Source organism: Hippopotamus amphibius, chromosome 8 (assembly GCF_030028045.1).
Source record: "Hippopotamus amphibius kiboko isolate mHipAmp2 chromosome 8, mHipAmp2.hap2, whole genome shotgun sequence".
Taxonomy (NCBI): Eukaryota; Metazoa; Chordata; class Mammalia; order Artiodactyla; family Hippopotamidae; genus Hippopotamus; species Hippopotamus amphibius.
In genome coordinates this window covers 128,863,985-128,888,882 of record NC_080193.1, presented here as the reverse complement: position 1 = coordinate 128,888,882, position 24,898 = coordinate 128,863,985, and the positions used below count along the sequence as shown (strand labels likewise).

General features: G+C 38.2%; 1 protein-coding gene across 4 annotated transcripts in view; it reads left to right on the top strand.

Moving 5' to 3' along the window:
- Nucleotides 1-12,387, top strand: part of PDK1 (pyruvate dehydrogenase kinase 1) — a 28,911-nt gene extending 16,524 nt beyond the window's left edge. For 3 of the 4 annotated variants that reach the window (XM_057744829.1, XM_057744828.1, XM_057744832.1), the window contains 3 exons: nucleotides 6,224-6,334; nucleotides 9,946-10,059; nucleotides 12,173-12,387. In XM_057744829.1, coding sequence (XP_057600812.1) covers nucleotides 6,224-6,334; nucleotides 9,946-10,059; nucleotides 12,173-12,313 — 366 coding nt within the window. In that variant the 3' untranslated portion in view covers nucleotides 12,314-12,387. The remainder of the gene's footprint in view (nucleotides 1-6,223; nucleotides 6,335-9,945; nucleotides 10,060-12,172) is intronic. The other variant, XM_057744831.1, reaches the window with a different exon arrangement.
- Nucleotides 12,388-24,898: the final 12,511 nt, after the last annotated feature.

Sequence of the window (24,898 nt, the reverse complement as noted above, 5' to 3'; positions counted from 1 at the left end):
TCCAGGTGTGGATCTCTTTGAGTTTATTATACTTGGAGTTTAAAAAGCTTCATCTTTTTCATCAAAGTTGGGAAGTTTCAACTATCATTTCTTCAGATATTCTTTCTGTCCCTTTCTCTCTTTCCTCCTGGAATTTCCAATGTGTGCTTGTCAGTACACTTGATGGAGTCCCCTAGGTCTTTGATGCTTTGTTCATTTTTTTTTCTTTCTTTTCTGTTTCTCAGACTGGATGATTTCAGTTGACCTGTTGTCACTATTGATGATTCTTTCTTCCATATGTTCAAATCTGCTGTTGAGCCCTCCTAGTGAATTTTTTTGTTTCAGTTACTATACTTCTCAACTCCAGAATTTCTATTTAGTTCTCTTACATAATTTTTTTATTGCTGTTCTTTATTTGGTGAGACAGCATCCTCATGCTTTCCTTCTTTAGAAATGATTTCCTTTAGTTCTGTGAACATATTTAAAATAGCTGATTTAAAGTCTTTGTTTAGTAAACTTGAGTTTCTGCAGGTATTATCTCTATTGATTCCTTTTTTACCCCACGTATAGAACGCACTCTCTTCTTTCTTTGTATATCTTATAATTTCTGTTGAAAATTAGGCATTTAAAATAATATAACTCAACAACTCTGAAGATCAGTTACTTCCCTGCTCCCTAAAGTTGGTTGTTGTTGTTTGTTTAGTGACTTTTTAAAACTAATTCCGTAAAGTCTGTATTCTTTGTTGTGTGTGCTTTCTGCTTAGTGTCCAACTAATGATTGGACTGAGATTTCCTTAAATGCCTTCTCCCAGTCTTTTTCAAGGGACTCTCTGTGCATATTGGGGCACACCTTCAATGTTTAGCCAGACATTTGACAACTCTAACTTAACCTTTAGGTCCTGCTTGTATAGAGCCTCAAGGTCAGTCAGATGTCTAAGCTTAGGACCCTCTCAGATCCTTCCTGAACATAGCCCTGGACATGAGCATGACCTTTTAGATTCCCAAGATATCCTTGAGCTTTTCTAAGCCCATACGAACATCTTATGCCTTAGCCTTTCCTACTGAGTCTTTTGGGTAGCCTATTATTTGCCTTAACTGTCGTAGACTGCCTCAGGCAGCCATCAGATTGATCAGTTACCTCTAATTGTTTTTGACAAGTGTTCCTGAGGGTGGAGAGTGGGTGTGTGCAAGACTTTTTGCATTGGGGAGTTCAGAATCAGGTCAAAGATAGACAGTCTTCCCAATGGCTGCCAGGCTGCTTGTTTCACTCTGGTTGCAAGTTGTTGATGGGAGTGGGGATGGGAGGTGGGAATAAGCCATGTAAAAACACCACAAAGCTCATCACTGTTTTTCTTGAGTAAATACTCCCCAGACTGGTACAAGCCTTTGGTTAATTTCCAGAGTTCTGACAGTTTATGCCTTTCTGCTTTGGTGCTTTGATGGAGGACTGTTTGGAGCTCCTTTCTCCGCTGTTTTTGCTGATGTCACTCCTGCTCTTCTTTTTGAGAAGACTTGTGCTTATTCCAATTCCTGTTCCTTTTTATGTGACCAGTGTTAAATGACAGATTTTGTTGTTTTCTTTGTTTAATTGAAGTTTTTAAGATCTTCAGCTCTGTTCTGAAATTTCATACTGATGTGACTTGATTTGGCCTTTTTATACCCATTGAGCTAGGCCCTTTAGAATTTCCACTGTTTCCTTGATACTTTCTTCTTCACTGTTTCTTTTTCTGATAGTCATATTTCAAAGATGTTGGGCTTCATGAAATGGCCCTCTGATTTTTCTTATCTTTTCCTCTTTTTTTTTTTTTATATCTTTAACTTTTCATTCTACTCTTAGATTTTCTTGACTTTGAATTCCCAACTGTTCTATTAAATTTTTATTTCTATTATAAATTTCCAAGGAACTTTTATTTTTAATCATTCCTTTTTTATAGTATTCTGTTCAGGTTTCATTTTCTTTTATCACTCTGAGGATAGTAATATTAGTTGTTTTTTAAAAAATTAACATGCCTCAGCTCTCTGTACTGTTTCCTCTGAATTCCTTTTTTTCTGTTTACCCCTCTTGGCCATTCATGTAAAATAATGAGGCACAAATAAATATATGGCACTGTCATCTGTTCACGGAAAAAGTAATGTGATTGTGTCACTTTTTTCCAGTCCAGATGCTAATGTGTATCTATTTTTTGGTTAGTCACGTGTCAGATACTTTCCCATTAAGGTTTATTTGATTCAAAACAAGTCCCGTATGTCTTCTGCTTTGGGGTATCAGTTGTGCTGCAGCATGGTCTTTCTCGTAGCTTTTTCTGCTTCTGTTTCATGTGCTTTAGTGTGCTGTTCTGCAGCTGCTTTCCATTACTTGTGGTCATCCATCACTGCATGGATCAAGGTTCACTGAGCTCTTAGGCCCTCATCAGAGACTCATTCTGTGCTGGGGGACAGGCTTTGTTTAGGGAATCTGTGTATTTGGTGTAAAGAAAAGTTCATAATAACCCAGCAATTCCACTCCTAGGTATATACCCCAAAAGCTTGAAAACAGGTATTTAAGCAAAAACTTATACATAAGTGTTCATAGCAATATTATTCACAATAGCCAAAAACTAGAAACAAACTAACTGTTCATCAACTGATGAATAGATCAACAAAAATGTGGTATATCCATACAACAGAATATTATTTGGCCATAAAAGGAAAGAGGTATTGGTATGTGCTACAACATGGATGCTACAATACTGAAAACAACATGCTAAGTGAAAGAAACTGATCATAAAAGGCCACACATTACATGATTTCGTTTATATGAAATGTCCTGTATAGACAAGTATATAGGGACAAAAAATACATTAGTGTTTGCTTAGGAGTGTAATCAATAAAGAGTCCATGGTTTCTTTATGAGGTAATGAAAATATTCTAAAATTGACTTGTCGTGATGGTTGCACATACCTGTGAATGTAGGCATACCTTGTCTTACTGTGCTTCACTTTATTGTGCTTTGCAGATATTGCATGTTTACAGATTGAAGGTTTGTGGCAACCCTGCACTGAACAAGTCTGGGCATCATTTTACCAATAGCATTTGCTCACTTTATTTCTCTGTGTCACATTTTGCTAATTCTTGCAATATTTCAAACTTTTTCATTATATTATAGTGATCAATGATCTTTGATATTATTCTGTCTTTGTTTTGTATTTTTAATGTTTGTGTACACTTTTTTAGACATAATGCTATTATTGCACACTTAATAGAGTATAAATGTAAACATAACTTTTATAGGCACTGGGAAACAAAAAATTCAAGTGAGTCACTTTATTGCGATATTTGCTTTTTTTGTGGTGTCTGGACCTGAACTTGCACTATCTCAGAGGTATGTCTACTGTATGTTAAAAACCATTGAGTTGTACACTTTAAATGGGTGAGTAGTATGGTATGTGAATTATATTTCCATAAAGCTGTTTAGAAAAGAAAGGCTCGTAAAGGTCTTGAACAGACTGTTCCAGAAGCCTCTGTAAAAGCCCTTAGCTGTATTCGGCCCTGCTGCCTCACATCCAGGTCACATGACCGCATCTACTCTTGCTAGCTCTTTACATGTTAAATGCTTTCTTTAATTTTCTTCAGTAGAGCTGTCATCCCCATCACTTACTCTAGACTTTCAGGATCAAGGCCTGGGGTTTTTCCCCTCCGTTCTTTTAGCTTGTTGAAATTATTGACATTTTTTACTCTTTATCCCTCTGCTAAGAATCCTGTGAAAGAATTGTTTTTTTCTGACATACAAGTCTAGCTGCTCTTTCAGATTTGGTGTTTGGTCTATATTCAGTAAATAACTTAAGTGTTATTATAGACACATGTCTTATAAATTAAAACTTAAATGTCTTGGTTCATTCACTGTTGGAAATTTTACAAACCTGACCTTAAAAAAGTTGTTGAATAAGAAACTTCAGGAGCTATGGGTGAATTCAGGGTTAGTAAATTTCCTGCCTTCAGAACTGTCATCAAGTTAGTAGTGGTCCATTTCCCTTGGACCTGAAAATCTACATGTATTAGCTCAGAGAGCCTAGTGTTATGGGAAACAGGACATTAGGGATGGCAGGTCTTGGTTAGATGACATTGAGAAGTGGTGGTTTCATGCACCGAGGAGAAAACTTTAAAAGTAATTGGCAAACTTCTCTTCTTCCGCCTTCCTGTTGACATTACACCACACCACCCTTCTCCTTCACAGTCTCTTTCCTTTTCCTTGGTGTAGGCTTATGTTTCTATGATTCTAGATTTTTTTATTCAAATAATCTTCGGAGGTTTTAAATTTCCGCATCTCTTTCACAATATATTTGTCATCAGAGTGCCATTCTTCTTGTCTTAGATATATGTAGACTAAACGTCTCTCTCTGTTATTCCCTCCTTCCCTTCTTCCCCAAAAATTCAGGTTCTCTGGTATAATGTCTGTTACAATTCTCTTGGAAACTCTTTTAACCACTTTAAAAATGTACTGGTTCCAGTTTATTGCATTTTTAGCTGCAAAGCAAAAGCAGTTACTTTTATCAATTTTTAACTATATTCCCATGGCTTAGACTACCCCTTCAACATCTAATGAGATGACACTTCTCAGCGTCACCTCTGGCCTTTCTGTTCCACTCTATGCTTTTATCATACTAGCCTATGGCTAGAAATCACTTATTGTTTCATACCTAGATTGCTATAGTGTTTCTGACCAAAAGGTTAAGGAAAAATCAGGAAATATTGAAGTGTACCTTTTTATCTTAGTATCTATTCTAATATGTTGTTTACTCACTTAATATTTACAGAACCACACTTCTGACTCATGTTACCAGTAAATGTGCAGCAGAGCATTAAATTAAAGGATGAATAATTAACAAATTGATGGATCTCAGAAAATACCCAGAGCCCTTTATTCATCTTACTAAAATATCTCTCTTCACAGGGCTTTGAATTCATAGCCAAGAACAATTTCAAGCATAATGCTACATATAAGTTCTTAATAAAGTTCTTGTATATTTTTATAATGGAATTATCTAATTATAGACATATCTATATGTCTTGATAAGTCTTCAAATGGTATTTCAAAGCAGATTTTTATTTTAAAAATTAAAGTAGCTGAATTTCCATTGTGAGAGTAATATATATAAAGATTTTTAGCGACTATGAAAACTCAACTATGAGCCATTCAAATTGGCTTTTTAATTCATATCATTCAGTACAGTATTTCTGTATATTTATATATATATGTTAAAAGCAGGTTTGTATATCACAACCGCGTTAATATTAGTAGAATCAGTTCAGATTTTGTGACAAGGGAAAATGACTGGAGTAGATTAGAAGATAAGCTGTACAATAGCTAGGAAAATAAATCCATGTTCTGAAGGAAAACATAATGAAGACAATCTGTAAATACATTACTAAATTCAATCTACAGTATGATTTGAGTTGGAAAATGACATAAGAACAATATAAAGAATTGCGTCCTTTATAACTCACCAGAAAGTTGTCTGGGAGACTATGCTGTGAAATTACTTGTATATGAGGCTCTAAAACACAATGAAATGGCTCTTTTTTCTTCCCTGAAAACGAAAATTATACTTTTTTTCCATAATAGAGGTAATTGTGGAAAAAAATTAAGAAACTGAAACCCCAGAATTAGAAAATCACTCATAATTCCATTGACAATAGAATTAAAGTTCTATATAATATTTGATGGTGAAATAGTATTCTATTTTAGAATGTATGTTAATTTACTTAAATAGCCCCCTATTTAGGTGGTAATCCAGTTTTAGTTGTTCTACACAGTGCTGTGATGGATATTCTCATACATACTTTGCATGCTTTTCGGATTATTTTCTTAGGATAAACATTGTTGGGTCAAAGGGTACATGCATGTGTAATCTGCTTGCCAAACTGCCTGCCAGAAAGGAATTACAAATTTGTTGTTACATCCCAGACAAGCTAAGCCTGTGCCCTGTGGTGGGCTCTGCTGCATCATTAGTGTGACGCAGTAATTACACAAAGCCACAGCATTGGAATTCATATTACAGTGGAGCTCCTTATGTCTTAGAATTCTAAATATTAGAGTGGTTAAGTCCAGCAGGGATGGAAATGTTTACATTCGCAACTTGGGTTCCATGGTATTCATTTTGAAAACCGGAAGTCTGGAGCCAGCAGTTAAACGGTGACACAGCATGTGTTGTTATTTTGCTGTTTCTGGGACTTGGTCACAGAGCATGATCCCTTCTCATCTTAGATGAGTGACCGAGGAGGTGGTGTTCCTCTGAGGAAAATTGACCGACTCTTCAACTACATGTACTCAACTGCACCCCGGCCTCGTGTCGAGACGTCCCGAGCAGTACCCCTGGTACGTGATCAAGTAATCGTGAAGTGGGGTTTTGTGACTTGCCGAAAAATAAGTTACCACATAAATCAGTTAAGCCATTGTGTAGGGTTCACCACAAAGACAAAAGGAAGCTATTAGAAACAAACAAACAAAAACCTCTTTCCTCTAAATTTATACAGTTTTTGAAATGCTTTTTTTAAAAAAAAAAAATAATCGTGCAGGACAAGGAGTATAGTTTGAGAGTTCTTGTCGCCAATCTTAATAGCGATGTGTCAGCAGTTTCCATGTGGTAAACCACATTTTGATATACTGTCTCTAAGGTGAAGCCTGAGTTACCAGCTTTACTGGTATCTGGTCAACACTGATTTAATCTTCAGCGTTTGCTTTTTTCCCCCTCAAGCACTTGTAATTAGAAAGATTACATACTTGAGGCTCAGAAGTAGGACTAGAGTTCTGATCAGTGTACTCGCCAGCCTGAAAATGGCTCAGATGGCGATTATGTTGGTGTTTTTTAATTGATCATCGCCACCTACTTTCAAGTTTAATAAGAAAGATTAGCTTTTGAATGGACTCAGTTGTGGTCTGCCAGCCCCCAGAAAAGTGCTTTGCCAAACCTCTCACCTGTAATTCTGGAAGAACTCTTGTTCTAGGCTTTGAAGGTTCTCTGACACATACACTGGAGTTACGCTATAACATGTTGAAAAACAGTGTAAGATGGGTCTATTTTAGGGTCTTTCCTAGGAAGTTGCTAAAAGGACTTCATTCTAATTGCACAGCACATTGTAGTTACACAGCACAGATTCTGTAGCTACAACTGTAATACAGTTCATGTCTTAACAGACTTTTAAATGATTGCTCTAGTAACGTGCTTCTCAAGTTGAGATATGGGTAGGCATCCATGTGCTGGGGGACAGAAGAGCTCAAATAAACACAAGTATCTTCTTAGATTCTGATTTTACTCTAAGAAGTGGAGAAAAGGGATATGCTGTTTTTGTAGTAAACAAATACCGTAGAATTTTTGTGGAGAGCAGCATAGCGTACTAGTGTAGACTGAATCTAAACTGTCTCGTCCATCCTCACCTCTACTACATCCTAACTATGTAGCCTTGGGAATGCTGTTGACCTTCCAGTACCAGTTTCCCCAGCTTTAAAAATCGAATTATTATGAGGACTAGTTAATATAGCTAAAAATGCTTTTTTATAGTACCTGGCACATAGTAAATGCCATGGAAGTGTTTGTTGTTTAGGATGCAAAATTTACGTGAATTTTTAAGAAAAAGAGAGGCTTGACATGGCACAGGTTGCCCATATACCTACACAGCCTTACCAAGGGGAAGCATATTAGGCTCTTACAGAGGCTCCTTCCTGATGTCATGACCCCTTTGTAAGTGGACCCAGTAAGCAAGCACCAGGGCAGCCTCCACAGGTGTGGGCATCAGGTCATCCCTGATCACTGAGAGCATCCTCCACATGGATACCTTCTGGTGGGCATCGGCATGGATGGAATGTCTTCACACTGTAAGCCTGTTCAGAGAGGACTGCCCACATTTCCCTCTTCCAGCCCTTCTCCCCATCCGTTAATCCAGTTTTGTTCTTTCCAAGTCTCGGACCAGCCAGCCTGTTTGTCACCACCCATGGTCCATGTAGGAAGTGTTCCACTTTGAGTTCCGCCCACTGGTAGGATTTGCTTTCACTCCTTTGTTTCAGGCCTGGCCCCGAGAGAGGCTGTAGTGAAAGGGCAGTCCACTTTTGGCTGGTGTGGAACACTGTGTAAATCCAGCAATGGACCAGGGCCATGCTGTTTTTCTTTTCTGTTAACTACTTATAGGGGAAGCCTGATGGGTCCATAGGTGTGGTTGGTTGAGGGCAAAGCAGTGATAAAGTAGGTCGGGTACCATGGGATCCTGAGCCACCTGCTCATGCAGTTTTCTTTGGGCCATTTCTGGAACCAGTTAATATATCCGTTAGGGTCCCACCTGGAAAAAGATAGCTCAAATTATGATAATTCAAGGAATGCTTATCTACAAAGAAACAAGTTATAGAAATAGGGGTAGGCTAGTAGCAGCAGAGCTGTCACCATGCTGACGCAAAGGGAGAAGTTAGCAGCACCCAGAAGGGGAAGTTGCAGAGCAGCTGCTCACTCTCCAGGAGCCCAGCCTGCCCAGGGGAAGCGACCTCAGTGGGAAGGAAGCAGGGGATGAATACCGTGACTTGGCTCCCTCTGACCTCCTACTGGGTTCCTCATTGGCTAGACCCACCGGGACCAGAAGGCACAGAAATCCACTGACATCTGTTCAGGTCAGCCTCCCAGAGCAAGAAGAAGTGTGGAGGATGGATAGTTGATTTGGAGGGGCAAACAGAAACTCTGGTTTAAAAAATCAGGTAGTAAGTGGAGGAGGTAGATAAGGCCAGAGCCTGTAGTTGTTAATAGCACTAATACCTGAATCCACATACACTCTTCACTAAACTATTATATGGAATAACATGGAACAACTGAGTTGGTGATAAAAAAAATACTTTTTTTTTTTTTTTTTTTAACATTTATCCAAGTGTTCTGCTTTGTATTAAAGAAATTGGTAGGATTTATCCAGGTAAAGAAGGCCGTTCTAGATACTGGGAACAGAATGAACAAGACACAGGTGTGAAAAATAACATGATCAGAGGAACTCAGGAGCAGGAGACTTACTTCAGCTGGACTGAGAAGTGGGCGGCACAGACCTGATCTTATTAAGTCTTGAAAGCTCTTTTTTAGAAGCTTGGATTTTTATCTCAAGGCAGTGGGTTGGGATGGTGCGAGTGGGGTGCTTTGAAGATTTTTAAGCAGGGCAAGTGTCCTGTTAGTGAGAATTAAAAGAGTAGAACTATTAGGAATCTCTCCAGGTTCAGAACACGGGCTGGAATTCATGGTACAAAGTCATGATGTCTGTCTGTTAGGCTGCCACCGGGCTTTTTCTACTCTTGCTCCTGAAAGAGAGAACATGTTTTATATAGCATCGCCAAAAGCAGTATTGGGAGACTCTGGAGCAGGCCAGTGAAGAACAGAAACATGCTTTTTCTAGACCCCCCACAGGTCGTTTTATAGAAAAAAAAAGGAATTTTAAATGACCAGAGGGAAACCATCTAGTGCAGTACTTGACTAGGCTGCAGCTTGATCATTTTGTGTGTGTGTGTTTAATTTATTGGCTGTGTTGGGTCTTTGTTGCTACTCACCGGCTTTCTCTAGTTGCAGAGAGTGGGGACTACTCTTCGTTGAGCGGTGCGTGGGCTTCTCATTGTGGTGGCTTTTCTTGTGGCGCACAGGCTCTAGGTGCCTGGGGTTCAGTAGGTGTGGCACGTGGGCTCAATAGTTGTGGCTTATGGGCTCTAGAATGCAGGCTTTATAGTTGTGACGCACAGGCTTAGTTGCTCCGAGGCATGTGGGATCTTCCCGGACCAGGGCTCAAACCTGTATTCCCTGCACTGGCAGGCAGATTCCTAACCACTGCACCACCAGGGAAGCCAATCGTTTTTAATATTTAATTTTTAACATCTTTTAGGTGCAGGCTCTGGTGACTCTAGGATACTCCAGTAGCATTTAACTAGAAAAGAATTTGTGTGTGCTTTCTGAATAGAATTTCATTTTTCTCAAACAGGCTGGTTTTGGTTATGGATTGCCAATATCACGCCTTTATGCACAATACTTCCAAGGAGACCTGAAGCTGTATTCCCTAGAGGGCTATGGGACAGATGCAGTTATCTACATTAAGGTAATGACCATAGTCTTCTGGACTTAATGATACTTGTTTTGACTATAAGATGCCAGTATTTAACTGTAATGAAAGTTTTTTCTACCTCATGCTATTAAAATATAAAAATGTTTGTTTTTTTTTTTTTTTTTTTTTAACAAGGATCTCAACTGTTTTGACAAATGATCTCTTTGACTATGGGAAAGAAATGCTCTTATCTATAATGATCAGGACTTTAATGGACCAAAAAAAAGGGTTAAAGTGGGGAGTCAAAAAATTATGTTAAAACTAAATTTGTAAGATAAGACACATGAATGGACATTGATTCACCAGTCTTTTGGATGTACTTGCTGAGGCCTTTCATTTGCATATGGGTCTGCAGATTGAAGTTTCAGTTGTCTTTCTTGCAGAAGCTATACATAAAATACATTGTTTTGGTTTCTTTAATCAAAGAAATAGCCAAGTGTGTGACCTTGTTGATTTTTATGCAGTTCCTTCCAGTTGTCTTCTGACTCTGATTTGACAGCAATTTTTAATGTGGCTTTCCTTAATGAGTCTTTAAGAAACATTCATCTTAGTTTTCAAAGAACCCTTCCCCACCCCCCTGCAATTTTTGTGTTTTGTTAAAAGCAATACTTAGATTAAAGTACAGTGAAAGATTTAAGTATATTAACAGATTTAGGAACAATTACAGGTGACTCTTGGTAAGCATATAGCTTGCTTGGTAGAAGCAGACTTGCCTGGGATGTTCCATGTGTTTATCTGACAACTCAATATATATTACAGGGATAGAAGGCACTGGGCCCCACCAATCCACTGGATTAGTTCAGCAGTGGGCAGTTGGTACCTAATTTTTTAGTGACTCTACTTTCTTATTCTGGCCACTAGATGGCACCTATTTTATAGAAAATGCTAAAGACATTACATTAGAAAAAGTAAATTTGGCTGAAAAGGTTAAGTTCTTTCAAGATAATTTTCTTTAATTTTTAACCATCTCAATTGTGAGAAACTTAAAAATAATTGCCTTCATGTTGCCCTTTCTATCGTCAAATGTAGCATTTTTGTTTGAGTCTGTAGATCAAAGAGTTCTGGCAGTTCGGGCATAAAGAGACTATATGTATAGGTGAAAGGTTTTTAGCTCCATTTTGGAAAAAATAGAATACAGGAAGACTTATAGAATAATTAAAAACAAAGTCCTTCCTTACCATTATTGGAATGAAACTTCCAGTTCAATATTTTCTGCATCTTGGGAAATACCTGTAGCTTAAGGTTGAAATCCTACCAGAATATCCTAATTTGAAGAAAATGAGGAACATAGTTTATACACAGGAAGCTGAAATAGAACAGTGAATTAATGGTGATAATATGTTGGGAACATGAAATTACAGTCGGCCCTCTGTATCCCCGGGTTCCACATCCGTAGATCCAAATATGAATCAAAAATATTTGAAGAAAAAAAATTCCAGACAGTTGCAAAAAGCAAAATTTGAACTTGCTGCACAACTATTTATGTAATGTTTACATAGTATATGTATATTATTTATGTTGTTTAACTATTATTATAATTAATCTAGAGATGATTTAGAGTATACAGGAGGATATGTATAGATGATATGCTGGTACTATAGCATTTTATATAAGGGACTTGAGCATCAGCAGATTTTGGTATCCATATGGAGGGGGGTGGGCGGTGATACAGGGGTCAGCTGTGCATGATGCAGAAATCACGGACGCTGTAACTAAAACTGGTGACTTTAATGGTAGGAGAAGACATATTAATTAAGGTACATAATGTGAATTTTTATGCCTTTTTTTTTTCAGTTAACCAACATCTGTTGGTCATGTTTTATAAGAATGTCTATCACACTTGTGTAAAACTTCAATCCAGCAGCTCCCAGGCTGCTTGGAGAATGACTGCAAGCAATAAACTCAACATGCACACCAAGCAGTTGCCATAGGCTTAGTAAATAACATGTTTCCGATATGTGCTTTATTTTGAAATGTATGTAGATGGTCTTATGATTGATAAATCCAATAAAGTATTGTTTAGTTTGTAGTAACCATTTTGCCACTGTGGATTTTCTCTAATGGATTCTAAAAAAATGCCTGACTTAAGTCCTGCTTTTACTCTCAGGCTCTGTCAACGGAATCAATAGAAAGGCTCCCGGTGTATAACAAAGCTGCCTGGAAGCATTACAACACCAACCATGAGGCCGACGACTGGTGTGTCCCCAGCAGAGAACCAAAAGACATGACAACATTCCGCAGTGCCTAGACACTCTTGGGACCCTTGGAAAATCCAGATGTGGCTTTTTATTAAATTTGGAAGGGATGGTGTTCAGAACTACATTATACCAAATACTTCATGTGTCATTTTCATGGTTAAGTAGATAGAATAAGTGGAAAGTTAATTCCATTTATGCCTGTTATATCTCCTAAAGGGTGAAGTTGTATCTATTTTACACTCATTGTCAGTTAATTGAACATATTTTTAAACAACTGCAGTTTTAATCAACTTTCTCTTCACAGTAGCCTTCAGAAGTGTGGAAGTCTTTGGGTTTCTACAGGAAGCTGTGTGGTTTGTTTGTTTGTTTGTTTAAATACTCTTACGTCTGCTAGAAACAGTTCCTTAATACTGATTAGCCAGTTAGCCATCTTTCTGTTTTAGAGGATTTCTGCCAGCCTTTGTTTAGTAATGACAGATGTAATAATATGATCTGTAGATTTACATGACTAACTACAATTAAAGCCGTAAACAGTTGGCCTGTAAGTGTAGAACCAGCCACCTTTCAGCATCTACATGTATTGTCTTCACTCTGAAGTTAATTTATCATTTTCAGTTTTATTGCGAAGGATCGTAATGATTGGTTTCCTATGGAGCTAAGCCAAGATCGTGGGCAGTCTGCTTTGAATGTGCTTATGGTTAATGCAATGGGAAATTTTTATACTGAAGACTAACAGCTGCTAAAATTCTAAATTTAAGAAATTGAGGGCAGAACAGTGAGTTCCAAAAACTGTGCTAACGATTGTTGAGATTACCTGGGGGAGCTTTTGAGAAAGTTTTTCTAAGGTCCTACTCCAGACATACAGAATCAGACTCTGTGGCTGGAACCCAGGAATCTCAATTTTTAAAACACTTCCTAGATGAGTCTGATGCCTCACCTAGTTAGGAAACCACACTTTTAAAGTTAGTAATGATGATACCGCATTTGCTAACATAACAGATCTTTAGGTTCTGGTTCTACCTATCAGAAGGTCAAACTTCTAGACTCTAGGAGAGACAAACTGGTGCAATTAGAAGCATAATTGGAAGCAGGAGACAGGTTGACTACAGAAGAAGGGTCGGGGAACCAGAGGATTAGAACCATAAATGCACAAGTATTGACAAAAAACATGTTCTGAAAAATATATTTTATCAGGAAAAAGTCACCTTGGGCTTATCACAACAGTCCTTTGCATTCATTTGTTAATTTGTAGTATGTAATTTTTTGGTATATTATGATGACTCTGTTGGGCTTTAAAACAGAGATACCAAGCAGGTGGTGTCATCTTTGTTTTGAGACTCAGAGTATAGCCCAAAGCTGCCCAGAATTGGAGTCAGGGCTCAAGCTGTATCTGCTGATCACTGTCAGCCACCTGGTCTAGGAGACCATGAAGTCAGGAGACTTAAGTTATTAGTCTTACCTCATCTTTTAAGGTGACAGGGAAATACATTGAAAATAAATTTTAAAGATTTTAAATGTTTAAAGAACAGCTTTACTACTTAAATGGGGAACTTTATCTGGAAAATACATTGAGTTGAAACACCTCATTCTCAAAAGGATTATATAAGCTTAACAATTCTATACAAGTTTGTAAATTAGAAGGGATGTTAAAGGGCCATTAGCCCAGGACCCTCACGTAAGAGATGAGGGTCCTGAGACTTGGGGTATGTGGGGTTTGCCCAGGGCTGATTAGCTAATATGACCAAATGTTGGAAAAAGATCTTTTACTTATTCCTTAATTATGGACTTTATGATAAGCTATACATGCTAGTGGATGATTTATATTAGTTCAATGTGTTAAAATTTTTTAGCTGAAAATTACACTTTTCTTGTGATGATGAAATATTTTAGAATCCTTTGAATCAAAGTATTCACTTTCTTTCCTAAATGAGACATTTGTACAACTAGCATAAACTTGATATTTTCACTTATGAACCCCCCCCCCACAATTAAAGTTTCTCTCTTTAAAAGCTAAGAAATTGTGTTTTCAAAGGAAAAGTGAAATCTTTTCCTTTAGCTTCTTTTTAAGGTATAATGGCTTTTTTACTTGTTACTGTGGAAAGGGACGAAAAGTTACATATAGAAATATTTGGGGGAATGCTTTCTCCTAGTTGGTTTTAAATTATTGTGCTACCTGAAAAGTTTTTAGAATCTTACACTATTTTTCTCACCAGCATTTAATATGATGCCATGTAGATTTTAAAAACATACTGAAGGATAAGAAGTGGCTACTAAGTGATTTTTATACCCTGGGAATTTAATGAACATGCCAACATTTTTTAGGAAGAATCACAAAAAATACTCTGCCCTATACTTAAAATACTAGCTGGCTTTAGATGTCTTCATACTTAATGGTAATCACTTTCTTGCACTGTGAAGTTTTTACATGAAGATGTTGAAATGGCAGTCTACCCTATTTTATAAAATGTTTTGTGTATGGCAGTAAACTGAAAACATGGATCAACTCTTATTCTGAAAGTAAATTGACCTAATTTAGGTTTTTAAAAATAACTGTTTTTTAAATAAAGGTCTCTTTCATCATCAAGGGTCAGCGTTCTGTAAACATTCGAGAAGTCACAGCTAGGTGCTCACACAGCACCTCACTATGCTCGTCAGAGGAAGTGTTTAGATTTCCAACGTGTGTATTCTAATAGCGAAAGCAGGCGGTAGAGTTTGTATGATTTGTTATGCTAGATTTTCATTATCCAAACATCCACAGATGACTGACTGACTGCATAAATGAACATCTTCTCTTGTGTGATTTTTAAGAGGTTGTGTTAGTGTGCTCTTTGAATAGCTTTTCACAGTATAAGTAATATAGGAAAAGTCTTAATTTAACCAGCATTACCCTCTGCTCATACCAGCCAAAAGTCACAATTAAACTCCTCCAGTCAAAGGTAGGTTCCTATCCTATTCCTGATCGATGGAACCATCAGTCTTTCCTTCATTGTTAAAGGTAACAAGTTCCGTAACAGGACTGCATAGGTAAAGAACCAGGGAAACAGACGACTAGTGTTAGGGTCCCTTTATGGCCTTGTGACAGCCAGTTAGAGAGGAAACCAAAAAAACAACAGCAGGAAACATCAGTCAGCCAGTTTCAGGTTGTATCTTCAATTGCTGTGCCAAAAGTGTGAAGTGTTAAACAGGTGAGTAAAGCTGAGGGGTTGAGTTAAGCTGGTTGCAAACAGCTTTTCCTGAAGGAACTGTATATGATTAACTTCTGGCCCCCAAAATTAAATTTCCTTATAGTCAAACCCACTGCACTTGAAAAAATGTGGTGTGAAGGATTTTATGTATGTCAAAAAAGAACGCATTGCTGGTTTGCTTAGTCCTTGCGTTCTTAAACTACTGCACCTTTTGTTCTGTTTACACGTTTGGAAATAGGCATATACCACCCACTCTTCACATTTCTTCAGTAATTGTTAACCATAGGCTTTTAACAGCAAGAGACAAGATTGACAGTTTTTTTTTTAATTTATAACATGAGATTTAGTCTGTATCCATATATATATATTAGAACAGTGCTTGTCAAATAGTAAACACGATATGTCTATATTATTATTACTACTATTAATACTCTTTCCTCACTGGAACCAATATTATAAATAGTCCAATTGTAGTAAGAAGTTCAGAACTGAGGTTGCATTTTAGTAGAGTTTGGAATGTATTTCTAGGTCCCTACATTCTGGTGCAAGAGTGCCAGTTTTTGCTGCAAAACTTCAGTCTGCTTGTCTTGAAAAAGCTTTATTTGTGTTGAGGATTACTGGCAGCTATGTTTTACTTTGTTAAGTTTGAGATTTTTAAGCAAAACTATACAATGTCCATCCCAGTAAGGTCAACCAGAGAAACTTCCATTTGAGTGTTATATTCATTCAGGAATTATTTTCTGCAAGTCTGTGAGTCAAGACAAGTCAAGACAACATGCTGCAGTTGTCACATAGAATGTTATCAATATTTCAATTCAAAACTATAAAATTCCTATACCCCCAAAAGAAAATTACAGGCCAATATCACTGATGAACCTAGATGCAAAAATATTCAACAAAATACTAGCAAATCAACACCAATGATACATTAAAAGGATCATACACCATGATCAAGTGGGGTTTATCCCAGGGAGGCAAGGATTCTTCAATAACTGCAAATTAATCAGTGTGATACACCACATTAACAAACTGAAGAATAAAAGCCATATGATCATCTCAGTAGATGCGGAAAAGTTTTTGACAAAATTCAACACCCATTTATGATAAAACGCCAGAAAGTGGGCATAGAGGGAACATACCTCAACATAATAAAGGCCATATATGACAAACCCATGGCTAACATTCTCAATGGTGGAAAGCTGAAAGTGTTCCTTCGAAGATCAGGAACAAGACAAGGATGTCCACTGCTGCCACTTTTATTCAACATAATTTTGGAAGTCCTAGCCATGGCAATCAGAGAAGAAAAAAGGAATACACATTGGAAAACAAGTTAAACTGTCACTGCAGATGACATGATACTATACATAGAAAATCCTAAAGATGAAACCAGAAAACTACTAGAGCTACTCAATGAATTCAATAAGGTTGCAGATACAAAATTAATACACAGAAATCTCTTGCATTCCTATACACTAACAACAAAAGATCCAAAAGAGAAAGTAAGGAAACAGTGCACTTTACCATTACATTAAAAAGAATAAAACACCTAGGAATAAACCTACCCAAGGAAGCAAAAGACCTGTACTCTGAAATCTATAAGACACTGATGACAGAAATTGAAGATGACACAAACAAATGGAAAAATATACCATGTTCTTGGATTGGAAGAATCAATAAAAAATGACTATACTGCCCAAGGCAATCTACAGATTCAATGCAATCTCAATCAAATTACCAATGGCATTTGTCAAAGAACTAGAACAAAAAATTTTACAGTTTGTATGGAAACACAAAAGACCCCAAACAGCCAAAGCAATCCTGAGAAAGAAAAATGGAGCTGGAGGAATCAGGCTCCCTGACTTCAGACTATACTACAAAGCTACAGTAATCAAAACAGTATGGTATTGGCACAAAAACAGAAACATAGATCAATGGAACAGGATAGAAAGCCTAGAAATAAACCCATGCACCTATGGTCAATTAATCTATGACAAAGGAGGCAAGAATATACAATGGAGAAAAGACAGTCTCTTCAATAAGTGGTGCTGGGAAAACTGGACAGCTACATGTAAAAGAATGAAATTAGAACATTCTCTAATACTACACAAAAATAAACTCAAAATAGATCAAAGACCTGAAGGTAAGGCTGACACTATGAAACTCTTAGAGGAAAACATAGGCAGAACACTCTGACATAAATCGCAGTAGTATATCTTTTAATCCACCTCCTAGAGTAATGAAAACAAAAAACAAACAGAATCTAATTAAACTTAAAAAACTTTTGCACAGCAAAGGAAACTATAAACAGAAAAACAACCCATAGAATAGGAGAAAATATTTGCAAATGAAGTGACAGATAAGGGATTAATCTCCAAAATATACAAACAGCTCATGCAACTCTATGTCAAAAAAAAACCCCATCAAAAAAATGGGCAGAAGATATAGACATTTCTCCAAAGAAGACATACAGGTGGCCAAAAACCACATGAAAATAAGCTCATCATCACTAATTATTAGAGAAATGCAAATCAAAACTACAATGAAGTTTCACCTCACACCAGTTAAAGTCTATAAACAATAAATGCTGGAGAGGGTATGGAGAAAAGGGAACCCTCCTACACTGTTGGTGGGAATGTAAATTTGTACAACCACTATGGAGAACAGTGTGGAGGTTCCTTAAAAAACTAAAAATAGAACTACCATATGATCCAGCAATCCCACTCCTGGGCATATATCTGGAGAAAATCATAATTTGAAAAGATACACACACTCCAGTGTTCATTGCAGCACTTTTTACAATAGCCAAGACATGGAAATAACTTAAATGTCCATCAACAGATGAATGGATAAAGAAGATGTGGTACATGTATACAATGGAATATTAGCCATAAAAAAAAAGAACAAAATAATGCCATTTGCTGCAACATGGATGGGCCTAGAGGTTGTCATACTGGGTGAAGTAAGTCAGACAGGGAAAGACAAATACCATATGATATCACTCGTGGAATCTAATTAAACAAGTGATATAAATGAACTTATTTACAAAAGAGAAACAGGCTCACAGATTTCAAAAACAAACTTATGGTCACCAAAGGGGAAACATGGAGGGGAGGGATAAATTAGGGGCTTGGGATTAACACAAACACACTACTATATATAAAATAGATAACCAAAAAGGACCTAGTATATAGCACAGGGAACTCTACTCAGTATTCTGTAATAACCTATATGGGAAAAGAACCTGAAAAAGAATGAATATATATATTCGAACTGAATCACTTTAGTATACACCTGAAACTAACACAACATTGTAAAGCAACTATACTTCAATAAAATTTTAAAAAACTATAAAATTCCTGACATCTATTTATAATAAATTTTAAATGGTGTAGAATTCCTTTAGAAAATACTTTATGAGGCCAGGACACTTGAAAGTTCAACTCAAATATAAAATGCCACATGTATTCTTGCCATGGTTTTATACTTAGAAGTCAGCTATATTGTTATAATACTGTATGGAAATAGCAAATTATTTGTCCAAAACCTTACTTCAAAATGGAGCACTTCTGATTACATAACTGAAACAGAATGGGAGAGAAAAACTTGATGTCATTTATTTCACTATGTTACAGTATAGAAAAAATCTGATTTAACATGAACAATATTTTATTTCTTACTCTCAGTATTTCCAATAATGCCCAGTATGGAGTAGGTGCTTATTAACTGTAGGTTCAGTAAACAGATAATACTGAATTGAAAACCATTGTGTTCTTTCTCAAAGTGATACTCACAAAAATGAATCAATACAACAAAGAGAACTATGAATAATAACTAACACAAGAAACCTAGCAAAAGGATAAAATACTGAAGAAAATGAGAAGTTAGAGGAGTGGCAAAAGTGCACTGCTAAAGCTATGGGCTTATTTTAAAGTATGAAGAAGTAAATAAGCAAATGCTGTTAGGGAAGGTGCTGCCTCAGCTGTGGCAGCAAACAGCTAGTGGCAGTCCCTCCTGGAAGGCTTTGTAGGCTGTATCAAAAAGGATACTTCCAGAAATAGCAAGGACTTAAGGGGGGGGGGGGTCCACGTGAACAGTATTTAAATAAAAAACAGACATAACTACAGTTACAGGTCATAAGGATACCATTCACTTTATGACAAAAATTTTGGAAGCATTAGAAGAAATTATTTCTTAAAAAATAAGTATCACTGAAATGTAAGAGATTTTGACAATTTGAAATCAATAATCACTAAGGAAATGGAATTAGTAGCCACAGCTGCATCTCACCAAAAGATAAGGTGTTAAAGGTGAATTTTACCGGGACATCAAGAAACTCATCATTCCCATCTTACAGAAACTCAGAGAATAGAAAGGAGAGAAAGCCATCCAATCCATTTCATAGTTAGTAAAATCTCAAAGCTAAACCTGATCAAGCTTGGTAGAATAAATTAATTTGTTGACTAATCCACTTATGAACATAGCTGGAAAAAAATCGCAATATTGTCTAAAAAAAAGTATAAAAAGTAATACATTGTGAGCCAAGTAGGGCGTTTCCTAGAAATGCAAGGATATTTTAATATCTTTATAATCTATGTAATTTATCATATTAAAGGATAAAAACCATATGATTACCTCAGTGGAGACAGATAATTCAATATTAATTTGTTACTTTGGAGTAGAGTTTAGTTATAATTACAGGTGCTTAACTTACACAGGTCATTGCTGGATGTTACAATAAATGTGGATAGTGGCAACCAGGTATAAGACATATACTGGAATTGTTTTGTCTGTTGGGTTGGGTCCAGTTGGTTCTGCCATGGGAAATGTGGTTAGTACTACATCCAGATCTTCACCATTTGCCAGGTAAAAGTTTCTGGTCTGGGGATTCTTCTAACTCTGGTAAAATACCTTGAAATATAGAGTAAAAGAGCATTCAATGTCTTTCTGTTTGGGCAAACATAAGGCTTATAAGGGGCCTAGAGTTTTCTTTTTCTTTTTTTTTAGTATTTATTTTTTGGCTGCATTGGGTCTTCATTGCTGCTCATGGGCTTTCTCTAGTTGCGATGAGTGAGGGCTACTCTTTATTGTGATGCACGGGCTTCTCATTTGTGGCTTCTCTTGTTGTGGAGCATGGGCTCTAGGTGCGCAAGCTTCAGTAGTTGTGGCATGTGGGCTCAATAGTTGTGGCTCACGGGCCCTAGAGCACAGGCTCGGTAGTTGTGGCACAAGTGCTTAGTTGCTCCGAGGTGTGTGGGATCTTCCCGGACCAGGAATTGAACCCCTATCTCCTGCATTAGCAGGCAGATTTTTAACCACTGCGCCACCAGGGAAGCCCACCTAGAGTTTTCAACAAGCACATTGGTTTGATAAAGCCTACCCTCTCTAACTCTGGGGTGGCAAATCTTCATTGTGGAGAAAAAGTTCCCTTTCATCTCAAAACCAACCCTCAGTGACCAACAAAAGTAACCAATAGGAACAATCACTAGTTAGGACCATCAGGTGAGTCATTTGTGGTGTACAGCTGACCTTGATTATTGTTGGTCAGGATATGTCTTTACAAAGACTTAGTTAACCAATGGGAAGGTATAGCTAAGTCCTTGTAAGCAGTGCTCCTCAAAGTTTAATGTGCACATGAATCACCCGGGGTAAAACACAGATTCTGGTTCAGCAGGTCTGGAATAAGGTCTGAGAGCCTGCATTTCTAACAAGCTTCCAGGTGATCCTGATGCTAATCCAGAGATCACACTATTTTTTTTAAGCTCTTTATTGGAGTGTAATTGCTTTACGCTGTTGTGCCAGTTTCTGCTGTACAACAAAGTGAATCAGCTGTATTTATACATATATCCCCATATACCCTCCCTCCCGCGACTCTCTCCCACCCTCCCTATCCCACCTCTCTAAGACATCACCCATCATTGAGTTGATCTCCGTGTGTTATGCAGCAGCTTCCCACTAGCTATCTATTTTACATTTGGTAGTGTATAGACCACACTTTGAATAGCAAGGGTTTAAAGGTTGTGGGATAAACTGCCATCAGCATCCCAAAGGACCAACTAGAGAGATTAAACTAGTTGCAATATGAATAGGTAGCCAGATAGTAATCTGATTTTTAGAGTATTAAGAAGGGCTAGGGGCTTCCTAGGTGGTGCAGTGGTTAAGAATCTACCTGCCAATGCAGGGGACATGGCTTCGATCCCTGCTCCAGGAAGATCCCACATGCCACGGAGCAACTAAGCCCGTGTGCCAAAAAAGAAGGGCTAGGAGGGATACATTCCTGATATCTGGAGTACTTGGGGGGTATGCCCATGACCTTGAGGTCTAATTCCCATTAGTTAACTCAGTTAGTGAAATCTCAGTTCTAAGGGTCTTACCCAGTGGAACATGTAAATAATGAAAGTCTTCATTAATGCAAAGGGTGATGCCCATATGTATCTTCATATCCACTTCATGAGAGGGTCATGGGAGATAACAGAAAACTTTGGTGGGTAATAGCAGCTTCACTAACATCTTTATTATCTTATGGTGGTGGGAAGCATGGACCCAAGACTGAAAGCTCTGGCACTTTACAGCAGTGGTGGGGTAAACAGAACTTGGGATGGCACCTTACAGCAACGTCCCGGGGATGCTTTCTCTGATGAACCTAGATGTGGATTCAGTCTCCAGGATGTATATCCTGGTTGGGCACATCAAAGTCAGCTAGTAATACCTCTTATATCTGTGAATGGAACACTTCATTAATGTTTTGTAATAATTTATTAGATGATCGCAGTGATTTAGCATAATTGAACATATGACTGTCCTGTAAGTAGGTGACAGCTGATGGTATAGTGAAGGAGAGTTTGTTTATAATTTGGCTGGGAAAGTGGATGCCCTTGTCACTATTAATGGGCAAAGATTAAAATCAATATCTGGAAATTTCCTGCTGAGATTTTGGTTGTGATGTGTTAAATATGTAGATTAATTTGGGGAGAATTTACATCTTAACAATGTTGCTACTTTCAATCTATGAACATGATATATATCTGTTTATTTAGGTTGATTTTGATTCCTTTCAGTGTCTTGTAGTTTTCAGCATACAGATACTGTACATATTTTGTTAGATTTAAACCTAAGTATCTCATCTTGTAGAGCTATTATAGGTATCCTTTAAAAATCATTTTGCATTTTAGTTGTTCATTGCTTGTACATTTCACCCTTCAAATCTCTAGTATAGGGGCTTCCTAGGTGGCGCAGTGGTTAAGAATCCGTCTGCCAATGCAGAGGTCACGGGTTCGATCCCAGCTCCAGGAAGATCCCACATGCCGCAAAGCAACTAAGCCGAGTGCCAAAAAAAAAAAAAAAAAAAAAAAAAAAATCTCTAGTATATCCCCTCAAAACAAATCGTGGCTTCTGGAGCTTTACTGAGGACTAGACATAACGGAATAAGATAGTTCCATCTGTATTGAATTGGTCCTTGATGTGGTCTTCATAACTGAGTAAATGGCAACATGTCCAATCTAATATTGTGCTGCCATGAACTTGACCATGCCTTTCTAGTTTCTTGTTTGACTTCACATGGGAGGGGTCAACAGTATAATTTCACTGTCCCATCCCAGAGCTGCTTGAATTTTCTTGTCTTGTGCCACAATATGGTGTGACCAGACTACTTTTCTATTTCTGTTTTAACTGAGATTCTGTAGGTTTATATAGATTATGTCCTTATCCAAGCATCATCAGGGGCACTGATCTCTGATCCCCTCTGCCACTCATCTCTAAAATGACAAACAGGAGACGGCTTATTATTAAGCAAGTATAAAAGGGTCAAGATTTCAGCCCAAACCCTATGAGTCAGATTATCCTTTGTGTGACCATAAAATTCTATATTATTATAGATAAAAAACCATTTAGGGGAGGTAGGATCAAGATGGTGGAGTTAGGAGGATATGGAGCTCACCTCCCCTCACAAACACATCAAAAACACACCTACATGTGGAACAATTCTTACAGATAACCAACTGGAAACTGGCAGAAGATCTCTTATACAACCAAAGCTGTAAGAAAGATTTCCACATAACTGGGTAGGACCAAAAAAATAAAAAAATAAAAAAGGGATCAGGACAAGACCAGTGCCCCTGTGAGGGATCTGTGAAGGAGGGAAGGTCCACACAGTCAGGCTCTTACCCTGGGTAGCCCTCTTGCCTCCTGGGAGGTCTGCTGGGACAGATAGAGGGGCTGGAGTGGCCTGGACTCTGCTTGCAAGGAGTGTGTACATGCTGGCTTGCTAGCAATAAGGGTGAAGAGAGACCAGTGCTGACAGCTGCCACCTCACCACCTTTCCCAGTCCCAAAGATGTGCAAAGCAGGGCTGCTAGGATGCACAGCAGGTAGACACTGAATCTCGCAAAGATAGGTCCTGGGAGATGGCTCTGTCTAACTGCCCAGAGACAGCCTGGAGGGCCTGGGATGTGGTCCAGGCTGAACCTCAGAGCCCTCATTAGCATATGCATAGCAGGGCATGGGTCCAGCATCAGAACCTAATGTCAGCACATATGGTAGGGGATTTTGTCAGCACACGTACAGGGTGGTGCCACAGAAACACACATCTCTGGGCAGACAGTCCCTGGGGAGGAACACATAGCAGTTTGTTTCCCAGTGGGAGCTCTCCGGTTCCACCCACCCCATGCTGTGACTTGGGGCCAGATCTGAGGTGGACAGGTCTTGGGAGAGGCCTGCCATGGAGGCAGCCCAAGTCCCAGGTGGCAGCACAACCACCTCCATTCCTGCAGTCACAGCACCCTGGCCCCCAGCACCAACCCACTCCACACTACAGCCTAGCACTTGATCTGGGATGAACACCATGGAGAAAGGGATGTGACATTGGGCTGCTTCTGGGCAGAACTACAGATGCCTGCATGGGTAGCACATAGGTTTGCTGTGACCACAGCAGCCTCACTTGCTTCAGCAATCACCTCCTTTGGGACATAGCATATACTTAAGGGTGACAAAGCCTTATCAAATCTTACCCTCAGGGCTTCTACTCCAATAGCTGGAGAGCAAACCTCACCCCTGACATGACTATGACAGCCACAGAGCAAAGAGGAGTCCCCACCAAACATCCAGTGCAGGCTCTGAACACTACAATATGAGTCACACTCACTATCAAGGGGATACCACAAGCATACACTTAAGGAAAGATGCGATTGGCATCTATACCAAAAACAGTCCTCACACCAAAAGTATTGGACTCACACAGTCTATACAGGGATGTTCCTACAAAAACCAAAAACAAAAACAATACACCCCTTCAAGACCACATGGTCTTGACCCCTTCAAGAACACAGTTAACTGTTTCTCCTAAATTCATAGACAGAGAAAGCTGAGTAAAATGAAAAAAGCAGAGAAACTACTCCCAGTTAAAAGAACAAGAAATCCCCTGAAAGAATAAATGAAACAGACCTGTCTACCAGACCCC